Source organism: Cornus florida, unplaced genomic scaffold, assembly GCF_030987335.1.
Source record: "Cornus florida cultivar Cherokee Brave unplaced genomic scaffold, ASM3098733v1 CherokeeBrave_3.0.0_Hap2_Chr05, whole genome shotgun sequence".
Classification (NCBI taxonomy): Eukaryota; Viridiplantae; Streptophyta; class Magnoliopsida; order Cornales; family Cornaceae; genus Cornus; species Cornus florida.
This window is the reverse complement of record NW_026775575.1, coordinates 66,315,385-66,337,002: the sequence shown is the minus strand read 5'-3', so window position 1 is coordinate 66,337,002 and position 21,618 is coordinate 66,315,385. Positions and strand designations below refer to the sequence as shown.

At 34.8% G+C, this 21,618-nt stretch overlaps 1 protein-coding gene and 1 pseudogene across 1 annotated transcript; both read left to right on the top strand.

Moving 5' to 3' along the window:
* Nucleotides 1-892: 892 nt before the first annotated feature.
* On the top strand, nt 893-16,687 carry LOC132306692 (xyloglucan galactosyltransferase MUR3-like; annotated as a pseudogene).
* Nucleotides 12,126-14,255, top strand: LOC132306691 (F-box/kelch-repeat protein At3g06240-like). The gene is made up of 2 exons (XM_059804201.1): nt 12,126-13,721; nt 13,919-14,255. The coding sequence occupies exon 1, from the start codon at nt 12,466-12,468 to the stop codon at nt 13,666-13,668; it is 1,203 nt and encodes a 400-aa protein (XP_059660184.1). The 5' UTR covers nt 12,126-12,465; the 3' UTR covers nt 13,669-13,721; nt 13,919-14,255.
* Nucleotides 16,688-21,618: the final 4,931 nt, after the last annotated feature.

Sequence of the window (21,618 nt, the reverse complement as noted above, 5' to 3'; positions counted from 1 at the left end):
CTTCAAGATTGATGGTAGTAATAAATGTATGTTGACTATTTCTGAGTCATAATTTCTCTAGTTTATAGGACAAGGTTCACACACTGCACCTCCCAAGGTTGCTAGCTTGCAAAGGCATTCCACTAGTGTAGATAACCCTGCGCATCAATTTCGTCTATTGTTGATTCATGAATTCTATATATTGTTTTCTCTTCTTTCTTGCTGTCTTTAGTATCTACATGTTGTAAGTTCTTTTCACACTAATGAAATTTGTCTTACAAATGTAAAAAATGATGAGATCTGTTGAGACTCGTGAAATGTGGCTCAGGTTGGATGACATTGATCGAGGAAGAATTCAAAGGAATTCTTTATATATATAATATATATATTTCCGTTTTACAAACCACCTTAAGGCTGCTTAAAATGTATTTTGTAAGCAAATTAGCTACTTAAGGTTCTATTTGGCTACTCTGTTTTGATGAGAAATAGTTGGCATTTTGCCTGTTGATTGTTTCTATTGGAGTCAGATGAGATCATGAGACCCATCCTTCAACAAGCTCTCTTTTGAATCATATGGAGAATGGAAATTGCAAGAATCAACACTACTCCTGACTTTGTTTTTTAGCAGCTTTATCAACATTTTTGTTGTTCTTGTTATTTTACTTCCATTTCATTATCTTCAGAGGTGTTATGTTGATCATTTGCCACCATTCAGACCCATATGGAATAATACCAATTTGTTCAATGCCCGTCTGATTGGAGTCAAGCCGAGCAATGCACAACCAATGTCAATTAGTTGTCCAAGTAGTCGTCTATCTACAACACCTTCTATTCCTTTGCCTCCTACGGATCATATTGCTCATAAATCAGATAATTACCCATTTATGAAGGCTTTGAGAATCATAGAGAACAATTGGGGGGAGGTATATTCATGTTCATGACCTTCCTCCGAGGTTCAATTTGGATATGCTTAATGAATGTAAGAGTCTTAGTTGTTGGTTGAACATGTGTGAATTTACTACTAATGCTTGGCTTGGTCGCCACTGAAGAATGTAAAACGTGTGTTCTCCCATATCGGTTGGTATGCCATGAATCAATTTGCCACCACGAATAATTTGCCGCCACGAATAAATTTGCCGTCAATGTGATCTTTAGGAACAGAATGAAGCAATATGACTGCTTGATGCGTGTTTCTTCTCTAGCTGCTTCCTTTTTTGTACCTTTTTATGCGGGGTCTGCTATTGCTCGGTATCTTGAGGGATGCCGCATCTCTTGATTTGGTCAATTGGCTTATGAAGAGGCCTTGGTGGAGCATCATGGGTGGAAAATATCATGTTGTTTGTTGCCGGTAGGATAACAAGGGATTTTAGAAGACCAAGTGATGAATAATCAGACTGGGGTAGCAAGCTTCTGTTCTTACCGGCTGCAAAAAATATGTCTGTGCTAGTGGAATTAAGCCCTTGGAATGCAAATGATTGCGCTATTCCTTCTCCCTCTTATTTCCATCCAGCAAATGATGCTGATGTGCTTGTTTGGCAGGATCGTATGAGAAAACTGAAGCGCAAGTGGCTCTTCTCCTTTGCTGGTGCTCCACGTCCTGACGACCCCAAGTCGATCAGAGGGCAGATTATTGATCAGTGCAAGAAGTCCAGGGTAGGCAAACACTTGGAATGTGATTCTGGGGAATCTGGAGAAAGTGTCATTCACCTAGCAGTATAATGCAGATGTTTGAAAGCTGTCTTTTCTGCCTGCAACCTCAAGGTGATTCCTACACTTGAAGATCTGCTTTTGATTCGTACATATACGATATCTATATATATAATGAGTTTGCATTAGGTTTCAGTGATGCCTTATGCTTGCAGACTAGAGCTTAAATCAAGAGATGTGCTGCGACTTAGAGGTGGAATGTGGGTATGAACTCTTACTTGGGGCCTCCTTCTTATGATATCATTTCAGTAGTTAAAATCTATCCTGTCCTTTGCCTGCTTCAAACTGTTTTGAATTGAAATAACATAATTATAGCATTGCAGAAGAAAAGTAAATTATTGGAACATTCTTTGAATGGAAATTGCCATTGGACAAAAGAAATAAATATTTGATAAATAACGTAGAGTCAATTGAATATGAAATTCATGTTTTGTGGGTGGTGCTAGATGATTTGGAAAGATTACACACTTTTCTATTTATAGAATTTTTCATAAACTTATTCTCCTAATTATTTGCTTCAAAACCTTCTCTTCCTTGATTTTCTTCCCTTTTGTATTTCAAATTAGTTCAATCTCAGTGTGCTTTGCCTTAGATATCTCTGTTCCCAGTTTCCTTAGCCGAGTACCTTCTTTGTCATCTGCTAATTCCCTCAACCTGGTCAGCTTTAGTTGCTAGAAAGTTGCTAATTTTTAGCAACTTCTTTTCATAATTCTGGCAGTCGTCTTATTCCCTAAATAGCCCAAACTCTAATACACATAAAAGCCACTTGTCTCATTTAGATTTGTCCACATCGTTCTTGACACGGCTGCCATCCTCTATTATCTCTCCTTCTCTTTTCCAGTTAAATCCCTAGGGATTTAGTTGTTTCACGTTAGCTAAATCTCTTAGTCTTTCCTTCCCATTTAACAACCCATTTGAATTAAGTCAAATATTAGTTGTTATATTTCAGTAACAACCTTGTAGATGAGGTGACTGAGTATTTCTCCTAAATTCTCTCCTAATATTTTTCAACTGGCTTCTCTTGAAAACCATATTGAACACTTGTCGGCTCCTCACTGGTCCACGTCATCACTGAGGTGGCTGCCAAGTTTTGGTGCCAACACCATGTCTGGTGTTAGTGAAAAGCAAATCGATAGTTATTCAAATTAACAAATACAAAGTAAAACAGATAAATAAAAAAGCAGCTTAGAACAACTTCAACAATACTATAAATAATAGTAGTAGTAGACTGTGTAAAGGATTTAGCACCTTCAGAATCCTTAGCATAATTAAATTTTCTTTAGTGGACTTTGAAGTGTCAGATTTTGACTCTCTGTATCTACTAATTTAACTTTTAACACTTTTTGCCTTGAAAAAAAAAAAAAAAAATGTCTAATTCAACTTGGTTAGAGTCTTTATTTATTTACCTTTTGCAATCACTTTCTTTCAATTTCAACTTGTTTACAATTTCAATCCACATTTCCTTGCAATTCTTTTGATTTAATGTGATGACCCTGTGGGTGGGTGTGCTGTGAGCGGGTGCGAGGTACTAACAGGCTATCACACTGGCGAGTTACTGGTGCACAATCCTATATCGCCTAGGAAAGGGAAAAGTGAAGTGCTTATATGTTGGTGTGTCACTCCAATTGGTATGAGGCCTTTTAGGGTAAAGCGCAAGAGCAAAACCGTGTAGGCTCAGGCTCAAAACGGACAATATCATATGATGTGGTGAAGTGGGTCATTACAAATAGTATCAAAGCCTGACCCAGTTGGAAGTGCGCCGACGGGGACGTCGGGCCTCCAAGGGGGGTGGATTGTGATGACCCTGTGGGCGGGTGTGCCGTGGGCGAGTGCGAGACACTGACAGGCTACCACACTGGCGAGTTACGGATGCACAATCCCACATCGCCTGGGTAAGGGAAAGGTGAAGTGCTTATATGTAGGTGTGTCACTCCAATTGGTATGAAGTCTTTTGAGGTAAAGTCCAAGAGCAAAACCGTGCGGGCTCAGGCCCAAAGCGGACAATATCAAACCATGTGGTGGAGTGGGTAGTTACATTTAAAATCCCTTCTAGTTAAGCCAATTATAATCTTACAAGAAAGTTTCATGTTCTCTCAATTTATAATTGTCTGGTATACTATTTTTAAAAAAAATACTAAGTTCGATCATTCTTACACAATTTCGAACGAAACTTTTGGTTATAGAGTGTTAATCATTTTCTAAATTCTGCGGATTTATTGGTCAACGCTTTGTGCACCTTCCAAGAAATTTCCAAGTCTTTAGAAGACAATATTGTTTGTGAACTGACTTAAAGTGGTTGACTTGATGAAGGACTCTTCTCATAACAGACGTGATATGTGGACCATGTCTTAAATGCAATATAAATAAATATAATCCTGGGGTTTAAAAATTTCAAGGGAAGAATTTTCTATTGAGTGAAGAAAATAAATAAAAAATAGAAATATGAAAAGAAAAGCATTACAGAGAAAGAAAAAATAAATAAAATACATAAATATGAGTATTATATATAGAAATGAAGGATATAATATAAATAAGAGAGAAATAATAGAAATATGAGTATTATATGTATATATAATATGTGTATTATATATAAATTATTTATAGAAAGAAAATTAATTAATACAAATAAGAAAAAAAACGTAGAGAAAGAATATATATATATATATATATATATATATATATATATATATATATAAATATATGAGTATTATATTTAGAAATGAGGGATAAAATATAAATAGGAGAGAGAAATATGAATATAATGAGTAATATATATACAAAATAGGAGACAATTACAAAATATAAAAATTATTTTTATGTTTCCAATAAACCCCCTTATATTTTCAAAAGTGTGCAAAAAACCCCCTGTGCTTTCAAAGGGGTATTTTGGGTAGTGCAAAAGGGTAATTTTGGTATTAAAGGCCAATTTTTGGTCACATGCACAGCACATGCCAATTTTCTTGGTCAGAAGCCCTTATTTGCACTATTTTGAAACTACAGGGGTGGCTTTTGAAAGAACAGGGGTGTTATTTGCACTTTTTTGAAAGAACAGGTGTGTTTTTTGCACTTACCCCCTTTGTTTATCCATTTGGTCCTTGTATTATTTTCTTACTTAAAATTGAACAAAATGAACTTGCCTTTCACACATGAAAAGGGTGGGCCCGTGTGATACCCTCGGATTTCCGAATGCGGGTTGGCTAGCCCACCCCCGAACACTCGGAGATATAAAAAACAAATCAGTAATAAACGAACACAAAGTACAAAAGAATAAATAGGAATAAATAATTTGCTGAAAGAAAACTAAAAAAATAATCCAATAATAAAACCTCTTAATAAATTTCCATTAATAATAAAATCATTTTGATACAATAAATCCTCCATTAATACAACTCGGGAATCCATATTGTGTGGACTCCTAAAAACTAATCTGAACAAGTGACAGCAATAATTGTCTACACTGAAGAACGAAGCATAAAAAATCTGCTATGTAGAATCGGAAGAATTGAGTAAACTGATCCCTGCTCAGCACGAACAACCTCTACTCCTGACGAACACCTGAAAAATAATGATGGGTCAGGCCAGAAACAAGTTTTACTCTACTACCGTCCAAGCAGAGATTCGATACACGTATACATCCTAGTCAATCCAACAATAACTAGTAGTCCGTATATATATATATATACACACACTAAAGGAACCTCACTAGACTATAGGGTTGCCTTAACCTGAATAGTAGGCAACATGCAAAATGCATATATAGTAGGCATGAGTACCTAGATCTATTAGGACACACAACTACACTATAACTAGCTACACATCCCTAGTGATATACGCGCCCTAACCACTGATCCTGATACTCAAGCTCATATATAGCACCATAATTATATGTATAAAATCCAGTAACCATCATATCCAGTATAAATTAATCCTTTACAAGTAATCTTCTATAAGTCATTCAACTTGTTCAGCTGACCTGACTTGAATATAAGTAGGATTTAACATTTTAGTTAATCCATTCCCTTATACAAAATAGGTAGGACTAAACTAATAAGTTAATCCGTCCCTAAAGTGCCACCATCCCATACTGGTGCACTACATTCACACAATCCAATAATCGATGTAACAAATACAATAATACATCAATTAATCCAACAATTAACATAATAATAGAATATCATGCTATCACAAAATAGGAATAACTTAATACTTCTTTAAGCTTCCTACATCCTGTATCCTACACAAACTGAATCTTACACATGCTGATATTTTATTATACAGTCAAGTAAGCATTCTCCATATAAAATTCATGCTACACATGTAATCTTAATTGCTAGAACAAAATAAAGATTAAATCCATTCATTCCTCCAAGAATTCAAATAGCATGCATTGTTGCATTTAAGTTTGTTTAAAATTTATTTAAACTCTTCCCTAGTTCTTATTTAATGTTTAGGACCCTTCAAAATTAATTAAGATTAATTTAAACGCTTTTACGTAAATTCTCTAGGTAAGGCTCGAGCTTTTGGTCCTAATTGCTCGACCTTTCTATCCAAGGCTCAAGCTTCCTGTCCGTTGCTCGAGCTTTACATCCCAGGCTCGAGCTTTATATCCAAGGTTCGAGCTTTTCACCTATGGCTTGAGCTTTTCATTTCAGGCTCGAGCTCTACATCCATGGATCGAGCTTTGCATCTAAGGCTCGAGCACTATAATAGCGGATCGAGCACTGTTTCGCGAATCTGCCCAGAATTTCTACTGTAATCTCAATCTTTATTGTTTAAGGATTCTTAGGCGTGTTTCTAAGTTCCATCAATCCACAGATATAAAAATACATCATTTAAACATGTAAAAATTCATAAAGGAAACCAGATTAAATCCATGAATTTAACAATTCATACAACAAAAAACAAATATGAACCAAATTCATAAAACCTATGTTCTAATCTAATTAAACATGCATAATTATTTAATTTTAATGTTTAAGCATCCTGGAATTTCTTAGCATGTATAGAAACACAAATCAAGGGGAAAGAGATAGAAGAAGAACTTGCCTTAAACTTTCGGATCGAAAGTTAAACTTCTTCTTCCTTGATCTTCTTCTCTAAAGGTTTTTCTCCTCCTTCCTTCCTCTTCCTCCTTCTCTCTCTAACTCTCTCTCTCTAGAATATATTACGTGATATATTTTTTAACCCCCTTTTACAACCTATAGTTATATATTTATAGACTACATAATAACCCTATTCCTTTTCCCAATCCAAGTCAACTTAATAAAGAAAATAAATAAAATTAAAATATTGAAAAGGTAACTTAAAATATATTACGTATATAATCTAAGTACATCCTTATTAAATAAATAAAATATATACGTCAGATTATTTATTAACAGATTATTTAATAACACTTAAGTTACCATAATATTAAAAAGTAACTTAAAACATGATACGTTTAAAATTTATGTATATCCTTATTATATAATGGTAAAATATATACATCATATTAAATATTAATACTAAAGTTACCATAAAGGTAATTAATAAATTATTTTCCCTTTTATATATGTATATACATATATATCTATATATATACATATACAATCATTCATGGGTAATTATCCATACCCATCAAACCTCCATCCAAGTAGTCCATGGGACCTAATTGGATGGCCCATTACTACAAACCATAACCATAAAATAAAATACAATAAAATAAAATAAAATATTTAATCAAACACATCATTTAAGCACATAATCAAATTAAACAAATAATACAAATAGCACATAGACAAATAACCAATTAATCAAGTAACACTTAATTCAATTAAATACATAAGCAATTAGTCAAATAATCAATTAAATAATTAAAAATGTAATAAAAACAAATTAATAAATACCGAGACTATCCTTTTAAAATTAGGGGTATTATAGCCCAATCTCTTCTTAGTCGCACAATTGCATTTAAGACATGGCCCACATGTCACATGTCTGCTATGGGAAGAGTCCATCAAGTCAACCGGTTTAAATCAGTTCACAAACAGTATAGTCTTCTAAAAACTTGGAAAATTCTTAGAAGGTGCACAAAGTGTTGACTAATAAATCCGTAGAATTTAGAAAATGATTGACACTCCATAACCAAAAGTTTCGTTTGTAGTTGTGTAAGAATGATCGAACTTAGTATTTTTTTTAAAAATAGTCAACCAGACAATTATACATTGAGAGAACATGAAACTTTCTTTTAAGATTATAATTGGCTTAACTAGAAGGGATTTTAAATCAAAAGAATTGCAAGGAAATGTGGATTGAAATTGTAAACAAGTTGAAATTGAAAGAAAGTGATTGCAAAAGGTAAAGAAATAAAGAATCTAACTAAGTTGAATTAGACATTTTTTTTTTTTCAAGGTAAGAAGTGTTAAAAGTTAAATCAGTAGATACAGAGAGTCAAAACCTGACACTTCAAAGTCCATTAAAGAAAATTTAATTATGCTAAGGATTCTGAAGGTTTTAGATCCTTTACACAGTCTACTACTACTATTATTTATAGTATTGTTAAAGTTGTTCTAAGTTGCTTTTTTATTTTTCCATTTTACTTTGTATTTGTTAATTTGAATAACTATCGATTTGCTTTTCACTAACACCAGACATGGTGTTGGCGCCAAAACTTGACAGCCACCTCAGTGATGATGTGGACCAGTGAGGAGCCAACAAGTGTTCAATATGGTTTTCAAGAGAAGTCAGTTGAGAAATATTAGGAGATAATTTAGGAGAAGATACTCAGCCACCTCATCTACAAGGTTGTTACTGAAATATAGCAACTAATATTTGACTTAATTCAAATGGGTTGTTAACGGGGAAGGAAAGACTAAGAGATTTGGTTAACGTGAAACAACTAAATCCCTAGGGATTTAACTGGAAAAGAAAAGAAGAGATAATAGAGGATGGCAGCCGTGTCAAGAATGATGTGGAGAAATCTAAATGAGACAAGTGGCTTTTATGTGTATTAGAGGTTGGGCTATTTAGGGAATAAGACGACTGCCAGAATTATGAAAAGAAGTTGCTAAAAATTAGCAACTTTCTAGCAACTAAAGCTGACCCGGTCGAGGGAATTAGTAGTTGACGAAGAAGGTACTCGGCTAAGGGAACTGGGAACAGAGATATCTAAGGCAAAGCACACTGAGATTGAACCAATTTGAAATACAAAAGGGAAGAAAATCAAGGAAGAGAAGATTTTGAAGCAAATAATTAGGAGAATAAGTTTATGAAAAAAATTTTAAATAGAAAAGTGTGTAATCTTTCCAAACCGTCTAGCACCACCCACAAAACATGAATTTCATATTCAATTGACTCTACGTTATTTATTAAATATTTATTTCTTTTGTCCAATCGCAATTTCCATTCAAAGAATGTTCCAATAACTTACTTTTCTTTTGCAATGCTTTAATTATGTTATTTATCAATTCAAAATGTTTGTTTTAATTAGGATAATAGGTAGCATCAATGGCCTCATTTGCCTCTTAGATGATCAGTTCAGGTATGTCAATGATCTCTTTCTCTGGAATCCTTCAATTCGAAAGGTTTTTCCCCTTCCACCGGTTCGTGTCACCTTTCAATCCCACGGTCCATTCGTTGCCAACATTGGCTTTGGCTTTGATTCCATCACTGATGATTACAAGGTCATCCGGATTGTGCATTTTGAAAGTGACTACCACCAGCCACCTGAGATTGACATTTTCAGTCTGAGCACCAGCACTTGGGGCAACATCAGTCATTTGGCGCTTCCAAATATCAACATCAATGAGCTGGCTCCCCAGGCTTTTCTCAAGGGGGCTGCACACTGGGTTGCTTCCTCAATGGGGCTGCACACTGGCCGCTTCTTGATCGTGTCCTTCCACATGGGTCGTGAGGAATTTGGTCAAATTATGCTTCCTCATAACATCACGGCTCATGCCAGAGGCGTAGGATCATTCCTGATGACAAGTGATCTTTATTTCCGGGTTGCTAAGTTTCAGGAATCGCTCGCTCTCGTCCACTTTACTGGTCCTGAAGACAAGACTTGTTGCATATGGGTGATGCAAGAGTATGGAGTAGTGGAGTCTTGGACTAAGAAATTCTATTTTGATATGGTTGGAACATTTAATACCCTTGCTGGCTTCACAAGGAAAGGTGAACTTCTACTGGCAATGACTGATGGGTACTTGGTAGCTTACGATCCCCAAGCTGGACGATTAACTCATCTTTCAATCCGTGGGACTACAGATCAAACATATAAGTACTCATTATATGTAAATGCCTACACGGAGCCTAGTTTTACTTGGAAAGAGATTTTGTGATACAGGCACTTCTGAGGAATCATCACCTGGGGCTGGGGCTGGGGCTGGGGCTGTTGAAGGGGGGAGTGGAGCTGACGAAATCAAGAACAGGCAAAATACACAATGTCGCTTATTTTTACATTCTATACTTGCTTATTTTTGTTATTGCTTCTTATGAATGTCAAACCACATTTTAGTATCCCTGTCGCCATTACCTTCGTTGGTAGCATAAACTTAAAAGTTTTATGGTCAATTACTTTTTCATTTTGTTATCTTTTTTGGAGTAATAAATATATTAGATCTTGATATCTTATTGTGTCTGATGTGCATGGAATGTTGTCTTTCAGGTTTGTGAGCGGGGTGGAAAATGAAAATGTGGAAACAAGTGAATATGGAGAACTATGAAAAGAGTGGAGCTGTAGAAGTTGCATAGTGAACTATTCCCCTGCTTCTAGTTAGTTTTACTTTGCTTACAATATATAAACTATATATCGATGTAGTTAAAAACTTTCTTTGTGAAAGATTTAAGTCACTTACTGCACTTCTGAACTCTTGGAGCATATGGGCTTGATACGCCTTGTAGATGTTATGCTTAAAATATTGTCAATGATCCATTATTGCTTATCTTTTGATGCCGTTATGGTAAGTTATGGTAAGCCAAGATCGATGCAAAGGGTGTGATCAAGATGTGGAAACAGTAGATCACCTTCTTTGTAAGTGTCCTATTACCCAATCTCTATGAAATTAAGTCCTCTGCGATTAGATTCCTGTGATTCAAATGACATGTCATGGCAAATGGGATGGATCTCTTTAGCAAACATTGGAAAATGGGTGAGTGCTTTCAAGAATGTGCCAGTCTTGCTGCCATTTTATTTTGGCATATTTGGAAAAATCACAATGATTGGGTAAGTCATTCAAAATTCCTATCGTCACACGGTCAAGTTAGCTTCTCTGTTCTTTCCTTTTGTCTTGTCAGCAATCGCAGAATATCTAGTTGATCGATTTCTATCCATCTGGGGCCTCTAATGTAATTAGTGAGGGTGATTGCAGGAAAGCTGTGACGGAGATGCAAGTTTCAGAAGAGGAACTCAATGTGATTTTTGAAGATATCAGTTATTTTCTCCATCGAATTCCGAATATTTCTTTGAAGTGGATCTCCAAATCATGCAATCAAGCTGCCCATGAAGTGAGAAGGGTAGCGCTGCAATCTAAATCTTCCTATGTTTGATGGGTGCTCTGGCTCGTAGTTATCGTTTTATTTGGTTAGTGAAAAAACAAAAACAAAAAAAACAAAAAAAGAACTCAATCTTCGCACTATTTTTTCCCTCCCTTTTTGCTTCTCAAGTAAGTGAATGTCTATTTTGAATTTTAAAGTTTGGTGATCCACTGCACTGTAAGCCTATAAGGTTACATCTTGTTTTATTATTTTCAGTATCATCGGTGAAAAGAGTAATGCTTGTGGCATATGGAATTTTATATTTTTTTGTATATAGTTGATATTTTTTCGTATATAGTTGTTGGAATCATTCGCCCGAAGTCGATACCATTGCTCCAAAGCAACTATTGTTTCGTCCGGTGAAGAAAATACTATAGTTTCGTCCTGTGAACAAAGCAATCTGCTATGACTCGACCGAAAAATGAAAATTAACTTTGAATTAGTATTCAGATTTCATATGTAACACGTATTTGAATCTATTGTTAGAGGTTTAATTGTTTAAATGGTGGAGATCAACTAGAACAAACTTAATCAGAAGAAGAAAATGAGTTATGGATCGATCCATCCATTTAGGGATTGAAGCATTTCACATGGAGATGGTGGAAGAAAAGGTTTGAAGAAAATCAGTTGGCCGTGAAAAAGAAAGATCCATGGTTGAAATATGTTTCGACTGTGTACAAAAACGAAGCTAGAAAATTATAAGTTAGGAAAATGTATTCAACATGATTGGAAAAAAAAATGTAGTCTTGCATTACACAGAAGAATAAGAATGTACTACTTTCGTCCCAAAAATAATGTCGGGATTTGGGAACGGAGATAGTTCATTTGTGAGAGTCACAGTATTCTAAAAATGACTTCTTTTAATTTGTGAGAGTTACAATATTTTAAAAGTGACATTTTTTGTGACATTTTTTATGAAACGAACAATGTAATAAATAATAAAAAAGATGTTATTAGTTAGGCCCGCAAAGAAAAAAAAAAATAGAAAAAGAAAAATTATAATAAAGAATATTTCCAAAACAAAAAATATGCTCATATTCAGGACTTGTCCAACGAGAAGAGTAGATATTTTATAAAGCAGAAGTCGGTCACTGACTCATAAAAGGAGTAGAGAGAAAAAGTGGTAGTACCTTCACCTTCCTGTCCTTTCCTTTCTTTTCCCTTCGTTCAAACAGCAATTACGACTGCGGTTTAGCTCGCGCGTCTGCGAATTCACCATCTCTGTGGTGGGTTTCAACTTCACAAACAGTGGATTAGAAGAAGAAAATGTCAGATTACTTCCTATTCCTGCCTGGAGATGTGCTGATCGACATCCTTGCTAGACTACCCCTCAAAACCCTAGTCCGATGCACCTCTGTCTGCAAATCATGGTACTCTCTGCTCACAAACCCTAGTTTCATTACCAAACACCTCAATCTCAATCGATCTCCATCCAACAACTACAACGAACTTCTACTCGTTCGAAGCTACACTTCTCGTGATGATGGGGATGAGCAAGAGCATTATTCACTACGTTTCGATGATAACGGTATGTTCTTAGAGTATCAAGAGCTTGACTTGCCATTGAAGAGCTACTGCAACCATTATTTTAGGATCATCGGTAGCTGCAATGGCCTCATTTGCCTCTCAGACGATCAGTTCATGTATATCCCTGGTATCTTTCTCTGGAATCCTTCCATTCGAAAGGTTTTGCCCCTTAACCCACTTCCTATCACCTTTAAATCTCACGGTCCATACACGCATACCATTGGCTTTGGCTTTGATTCCATCACCGATGATTACAAGGTCGTCCGGATTGTGCGTCTCCAGTTTGTCCGCAAGTCGGAGATTGACATTTTCAGTCTCAGCACCGGCACTTGGCGCAACATCAGTCATGTGGCTCTTCCACATATCACCATCGATGAGAAGGCTCCCCAGGCTTATCTCAATGGGGCTGCACATTGGATTGCTTCCTCATTGCGCGGTCACCGCGGCTTGATCGGTCACGGCAGCTTGATTGTGTCCTTCCACATGGGTCATGAGGAATTTGGTGAAATTATGCTGTCTAATAGAATCATGGTTCATTCCAATTACTTGATGATGCCAAATTACCCTTATTTTCGCGTTGACAAGTTTCAGGAATCATTGGCTGTCATCCTCTTTAGTGGTTGTAGCGAAGACAATACTTGTCGCGTATGGGTGATGAAAGAGTATGGAGTAACGGAGTCTTGGACTCAGCAATTCAATATTGATATGACTCAAACATTCAATACCCTTGCTGGCTTCACAAGGAAAGGTGAACTTCTACTGGCAACGAGTGATGGGTACCTGGTAGCTCATGATCCCCAAGCAGGACGATCAACCCATCTTTTTATTCGTGGGACCACACATTCAATTTATAGGTACTCATTTTACGCAGATGCTTACACAGAGAGCCTAGTTTTACTTGGAAATAGATTTTGTGATACAGGCACTTCTGAGGAATCATGACCTGGGGCTGGGGCTGTTGTGGGGAAGTGTGGTGCTGAGGAAATCAAGAACAGGCAAGATGCACGATTTGACTTATTTTTACATTTTATATTTGCTATTTCCTAATTTCTGTCATTACCTTAGTAGGTAGCATAAACTTGAAAGTTTTATGGTCAATTTCCTTTTCATTTTAGTATCTTTGTAGGAGTAATAATTTTATTAGACTTTGATATCTTATTGTGTGTGATGTGCAAGGAATGTTGTCTTTCAGGTTTGTGACGGGGGTAGAAACCGAAAGTGAGGAAACAAATGAAGATGGACAACTGTGAAAATAGTAGAGCCGTAGAAGTTGTATAGTGAACTCTTCTCCTGCTTGTAGTTAGTTTTACCTTGCTTACAATATTTATACTATATATCGATGTAAAAGTATTATTCACTCGTGATGCTGTTGGACTCTTGGAGCATTTGCGTTTGATTTGAGATTCTTTGGAAAAGATTTAAATCACTCATGATGCTATTGAACTCTTTGAGCATTTGGGCTTGATATGCCTTGTAGATTTTATGTGGAAAATATTGTGAATTATCCTTTATTGCTTATCTTTCGATTCCATTATATATCTTTTTCTAGATTTGTTTGGTGGTATGAGCCACCTTATATTATATGACTTAAATTGTCAAGTGCAGCTTCTTTAGGTTGAGTTGCTGGGTTTCAAGCCAAGCATTGAGAAGTCACTAGTTGGTGATAATTTGTATGAAATCATAGTTAGTTTCCCTTTGACTCGGATAATATTGGCTGAGGTTATCTTCAGCTTGTTTCGGTTGCTAGCCAATCTCTAGTTCAAACTTTGCTCTGGGTGGCTCATAAACATGTTTTTAAGCCTTGTGGGTCAAGCAAGATTTGTTGAAGTTGGTTCGCTTACTTAACTTTCTCAAAAATCTTGTGAACTTGAACCTCAGCTGTTTGTAAACTGCTTGTTTCATTTGCACCCGTACTTATAGGCTAAATGACTAGTTCCGTGTGCCACTGCATAATAAGATTAGCGCCTCTAATTGGTGAAAAGACTATCCTTTAGAAATCTGACATGATAGTAAATTAATTAACATGAATGATATTTTAAGAATGATGCTATTCACCCCTTATTATTGTGCTGTTCTTTCAAGAGTTGTGCTATTTATCCCTTCTAACTGTAGCTATAGTTTATTAGCATCTTTATCAGCATTTTACTTCCATTTCATTGTCGTCGGAGGTAGTCCTGCTGATGATTCGCCAACATTCGGACCTATTTATCTTAATACCAACTTGTTCAATTCCCATCCAAGTAGAGTCCAACTGAGCAATGCACAACCAATGCCAATTAGTCATCCGAGTTGTCCTCTGCCTCCAATGGCTTCTAGTTCTCCTCTGCCTCGAACGCCTTCTATTTCTCCGCCTCCAACGACTCATTTTGCTCATCATTCAAATAATTACACATTTATGAAGTCTTTGAGAACCATAGGGAATAGATCCAAGTTGTGGGAGGTATATTTATGTTCATGACCTTCCTCCGTAGTTCAAAGAGGATTTGCCTAAGGAGTCTAAGAGTCTTAGTCGTTGGGTGAACATGTGTAAATTAACTACTAAAACTGAGCTTGGACCCCAGTACTGAAGAATGTAAAACACAGTTATCTATTTTCTGAGTTTCTGAGAACTGTTTTCAGAGTTACAAACTAAGCAAGCCCTTATCTATTGCATATCCCACTTATTTCCATCCGGCAAAAGATGCTGCTGTGTTCATTTGGCAGAATCAGGTGAGAAAGCTAAACGCAATTGGCTCTTCTCCTTTGCTGGTGCTCCACGTCCCGAGTACTCCAAGTCGATTAGAGGGCAGATTAGTGATCAATGCAAGAACTCCAGGATCGAAAACTCTTGGAATGTGATTCTGTGGAATCTGGTGGAAGCAAGTGTTATTCACCTGGCAGTATAATTCAGATGTTCCAAGGCTCTCTTTTCTGCCTGCAACGTCTAGGTGATTCGTACACGAGAAGATCTGCTTCTGACTCGATGTTGGCAGGTTGCATACCTGTCTTCCTCCATCAGGGTTCGGCAAATACACAAAATACATGGAAAGAATTACTCAAAAGTATTCAGTATTTATATCAGAGAATGATATACGCAAGAGGAATGTTAGCATAGAGCAAAGGCTCCACCAAATTTCTCCCGAGCAGGTGAAAATAAAGAGGGAGGAAGTTATAAGTCTCATCCCGAGATTGATATATGCAGATCCTCGCTCCAAATTGGAAACTTTAAAAGATGCATTTGATGTTTCTGTACAGTCAGTAATCGACAAAGTTACAAAACTGAGGAGAGACATCGTTGAAGGTCATACAAATTCGAATTTCATTGAGGTAGTTAGTTGGAAATATGCCAAATTAGAGGACGGGCAACGTGAAGTGGGAGCTTATGAATGGGATCCTTTCTTCTCAAAACCAAAGGATGGTGATGGGGATTCCAATGGTTCAACTTCATCTGCAGAAGTGGGTAAAAATTCCTGGAAGAATGAGCAAATACAACACTCATAAATTAGAGGAACTGTTGAAGGGAGTTCCGGTAATGCCTTATGCTTGCAGAATGGGGCTCTAACCAAAAGACACGACTTAGAGGTGGAATGTGGGTAAGAAATCTTACTTGGTCCCCCTTCTTAGGAATTTTAAAATCTAGTTCGGCTAACCCAAAATCTTGGCCATATCGAGAACATAGAAACATATATTTCTGCTTCTAGAAATAGGTTTCTCATATTCTTCGTTATTTAATTTGTTTAGTGATTCATTGTAGTGTAATGCTGCTATATAGCTGACGCTACACATTTTCATCCCTTTCACAAAAGATTTTGTTGCAGCAATGATGTTGAAATTGATACGAATAACCTCATGTGGTTCTATATATTCACTATTACCTTTCTTGATTAGCCTATGGAAGACTATTGGCATCTTCGAACTAGTTTAACTTGGCTCAGCTGATGTCCTTAGCAAGCCATTTATATCTTATAATTGTGTACAAAATTTTGTTAGGCACCTATTTATTTATTATATTTTATATTTTTATTTTTTGTTTCCTCTGCTTTTCAAGTAATTGAATGTCTTTTTGAATTGTAAAGTTTAATCTGGGAAACAAATTTCCTCATCACTTTGTTGACTCTTTGGTGATTCACTGCATTGTGAGTTTGTGACAAATGGTTGTATGATTCAAATAAGGTGAGTGTGGCAACTGTCTGCGGTTGGCTTTTCGGTGATATTCATATATATAGCAGAATGCATTCAATGTCCCGATGACTCTGTTTAAAATCAACACTTGATCCATCATTTCTTAGAATATCTTCCGGTGAATTTGGAATTGGATGAACTTTAGTTTATCGACTCTTTCATTCGAAGGAGTTGATGAAACTATATGATACCTGGCCGGGGTGGTGGAACTCTTTGCTCCTATGTCGATCTACCACCATGGCCCCAGTTGGCTCACTTGTAAGTCCAGGAACAGCTGATGTTGATAATCGTGAAGATGGATAGCTTTTGAATTAAAATTTTCTCTAATTCTAAATTTAATTAATGGACTAGTTGCTTCCGAACATAATATTAGTAAAGTGTGAATTTGACGGATCATTTGTAGAAGTATCTCAACCTGATGGATCCTCCTCTCACAAGTACTGCTTCATTCTTAATGTTTCAGGCGAATGGTTTTGAACTCTTTTACCTAATAACTATGGGTTTGAAACAGGTTGTGTAAGAGTGTAGTGAGCTTATAACCAATCTAGCAACAATGAGTACATGCATATTTTTTCCTAAACATTTAAATAACTTTTGTGCAGAAACAGAGTATAAAATGTTGTTCAAATAATAGAATATATAAATTAAAAGAAAAGAATAAATCCATTAGAGGCTTAGAGCATCTGGGCGGTTTATTTTTTTGTTGTTTGATAAAATGAAGTCGTTTATGGAGCCGCCTTGTTTCCTTTTAGACGTCTGGCAGCAACGTTATGTAACAGGGCCCAACAGGTATTTTTGGAAAAAACCCTAAAATGGGTGATTTTAAGCTCTCTTTTTAAAAAAAAAAAATTAAATAAAATTCATTAAAAATATATATATATATTTTAGACACTGTTTGTCCAAAAAAAATGATGTGGGCAAAAAATAAATTAAAAAACCTTTTTTTTTTTCCCTTAAAAATTGATTTTTTTTTTTTTTTAAACCTTTTGTGCTTTAAAATTTAAATTTATGCCACAAACAGTGCATTTGGTCAGCCAAACAGTGCCTCAACGGCTATAATTTTAGAAAATTATTAATATTATTTTTTTACATTTTGCAAAAAATAAAAATAAAAAATTCATTTTTCTTCTATAAATACCCCAACTCCTACCGCCATTCATCACATCTAACCTATCTTTATTCCCTACCATTCAAGGTATTTCATCTTTTATTCTCTCAATCTTGGCACACAACAACTTTCAAACTCAATCCGATTCCATGGATCCTCGATCAAGTAACTTTCAACCTTTCATACAACAACCGATTATCTGAAATTGAAATTGGTCCACCGCCAAAATGAGGCTTTATGTTGGGCGTGGATGTCCATTATCTCCAATGCGAATACGGAGGTAGATCAAAGTAAGAAAAAGTTATGGGAGTGAATCCTTGAAAGTTATGTACAACATCTTGGTATTCCATCTTCGCGAAATGCAGTAACTTTGATGAATCGTTGGTCCATCATCCGAAAACAAATCAGCAAATTTTTTGGGTGCATGACTAACATTGAAATGAATCACCCCAGTGGCTTCAGCACTGATGATATGGTGAATTATTTATTGTTTTAAATATAATTCGTAAATATTTTAAATATTCGACTTTTAATTTATTCTTAATTATTTTGTGTAGATGACAGAAGGTAAAAAGATTTTTCGTAATCAAACAGACACTAAATTTGAGTTAGAAAGTTGTTGTCATGAAGCATAACATCAATCCTAACTTTTAATCCATATAATGGATGATGTATCATTTAAAGTTGTGTAATATTAATCCTAACTTTTTAATCCATATAATTATATGGATACTGTGTTGTTTAAAATTATAATATTAGTCATATCTTTTTTAATCTATATAATTGGTAATGTACTGTTTAAAGTTATAATATTAATCTTATTTTTTAATCCATATAACGAGTGTTCATTATATAAGATAAAAAAATATAACCATTAGGAAAAAGTTATATATATATATATATATATATATATATATATATATATATATATATTATTTTTAGATATATATATATATTATTATTTTTAGATAGTGAAAAATCTGGAGAGCTTGATGGAGTACCTGTTTCTAGAGAGCGAAAGCTGTTGACATGGCTCTTGAAAAAGTTGGAGTGGCATTTTTAAAGAGCCAAAATTCGGAGAGGCTGGTGCGGATGCTCTTAGGCTTCGTCTAATAGTAAGTTTTCCATAATGAACTTGATTAGCATGAAATATTTTCAAAAAATTATGAAAATTTATGGTTTTAGTCTAAGTCACATAATTCGCTCAAACCATTGGCGCTCCATCGCTCTGCGCCCGAATTGGCGTTTTGAGAGCGAATTCGCCAAAAATTCACGCTCTCATGTTTTTGAATTCGCGAATTCAATTTAAGAATTTGCCGGTTTTTAAAGTTCAATTTGATGAATTGTGTAAGGTCAAATCGCGTATTTTGTTCAATAATTCGACTACTTTTAACAATAAGTTTACAAATTTAGTGTAAATCTTGAGAAATTTCGATTTTAACCAAATAAGGTTAATTATGTCAAAAAGTAATCAATTTAATTTAATTAAGTAAACTCTATCCTTTATAGATAAAAATCAAATAATTTAAGTTATATAACAATATACTTAATATTTAATAATACTTACGTAACTTACCTTCATTAGATAATATTTACGTAACTTACTTTCATTAACTTTTGGGTTTGGAAGTTTGGATATTTCATGTCTATTTTAAAGTTTAGCAGTAGATTCTTTTGCTTTTGAACATTGCTATTTCAAAGACAATGATTGTCATCTTGAGAGCTTAAAGCAGGTTAAATGTATAAAAAATAATACTTTTGAACATTTCTTTTTCTGTTATGTCCTATTCACTGTTATGTTTTTATTTTTATAAAGCAGCTTGTTTGATTGTCATGTTTGTTAATTTATGCATTTTTATAAAGTAGGCTATATTGGTTGTACATATTTAATTCACTATTTTGTCTTTTTATTTGCAAGAAATTTATTTAAAGCATATATTTATTATTATAAATTAATATTTTATATATTTATAATGCGGCACTCTAGCGGCGCTCCCGTTCTAAGATTTTTTTGGGATATGCCGCTCCTGCACTCCCGCTCCCGCTCTTGCTCTCGTTCCCGCTCCCGCTCTATGTGACTTAGGTTTTAGAAGTAAGAAATTTACTATAAAAGGATATTATTATAAGTTCGCAGAACTTTCTCAAAATATATATATATATATATAGAGAGAGAGAGAGAGAGAGTTTTTTATTGGAGTCCCTCAAAATTTTAGAATTTTTTCATTTCATTTCTCTTCTTTTATTGCTATTTTCCTCTAGCTCAAAGGAATTCAAATCATAATACATGTCTAATAAAAGATAATATATATACTTTTGTAAAAATAGGTAAAGGTGTTGATGAAATAGTAAGTTAATCGACAAGGGGAAAAACAAACAAACTAGAAAGGATTAACCTTTTGTTACATTTATTATTTTGACAATCAATTTATCATTTTTATATGTATCAATGGGCTGATCACGGATCGGATCGATTCGGAGGTAAAGTTCAATTCAATTCGATCTCCACGGATTGGTGAAATTTGAAACCAAACCGATCCGTAAAATAATGGATCGGATCGATTCGGTTTCCACAGATTGGGCTTTTCAAACAACCCAACATGATTACACTTTATGACCCATTAAAATATCAAATTAGTAATTAAAAACATGTAATTAACTTTTTAACATATATTACCACAAACTTAAATTACTTAATAACAAAATAGAGTTGTAAATCATCCAAAAGTGAAAAGTCTTAAATAATGAATAATAATAATAAAAAAGAAATACAGTAAGTATATATATAGTTTTATGTATATATATATATATATTAATATATTATTAAGGTAATGGATCGGATCGGATCAGTTTTCTCAGGACCCAATCCGCTAACCAAACTGCTAATAACGGATTGTTATTTTTCTAAATCATCACCGAACCATAAGATCTAAAAATTGAACTGAACTACACGGATTGAATTGGTTCGGACCGAATTGACAAATTATTTGCTCACCTCGATTGAAAATTAGAAATTGTTTTATGCTTTTTTTTTTTTTTTCATAAATAGATTTATATTAGGAAAAGGAAAATTATAAGAGACTATAAGAAGGAATAAAAATAAAAATAAAAAAATTATAAATGTCATCGTGGTTATTTATGATCACTTTGTCACATTTGAGAGCTTAATTTTAATTTAGAATTGAAAGAAATTTAGTTATATTTTTTTACTAAATTTCCTACCATATCAAATTTAAATCAACAATTCGGGATGTAATTTTTTATTTTTATTTAGATGTCCATCTTTAACTCATTTCCGGTGGTATAAAGATGTATTCTTGGCAAAGGTTCTCCAGCTCAATGATGCAAATCATGAGCACTGGAAGGCCAAATTTGTAGATGGCTTACCAACCTTTTTTGCTGAAAGAATCCGGAAGAAGCTTAGAGACCTAAATAATGGTATCTCTATCCCTTACAGAAACTATACCTATGGTGGATTAGTTAACATTGTAATCCAGGAAGGTCTAGCTCTCTGTAATGATCTGAAGTTACAATCCCAGTTAAAATCCCAAAGATTAACTGGTCGAAAGGAAGTAGGTGAATTTTGTGATCAATTTGCCTATCAGACTCCCTTATCTTATCCTAAA

Bases quoted from the DNA above. Each gene is read 5' to 3' on its own strand.
- LOC132306691 (XM_059804201.1), top strand. From the start codon at position 12,466: ATGTCAGATTACTTCCTATTCCTGCCTGGAGATGTGCTGATCGACATC.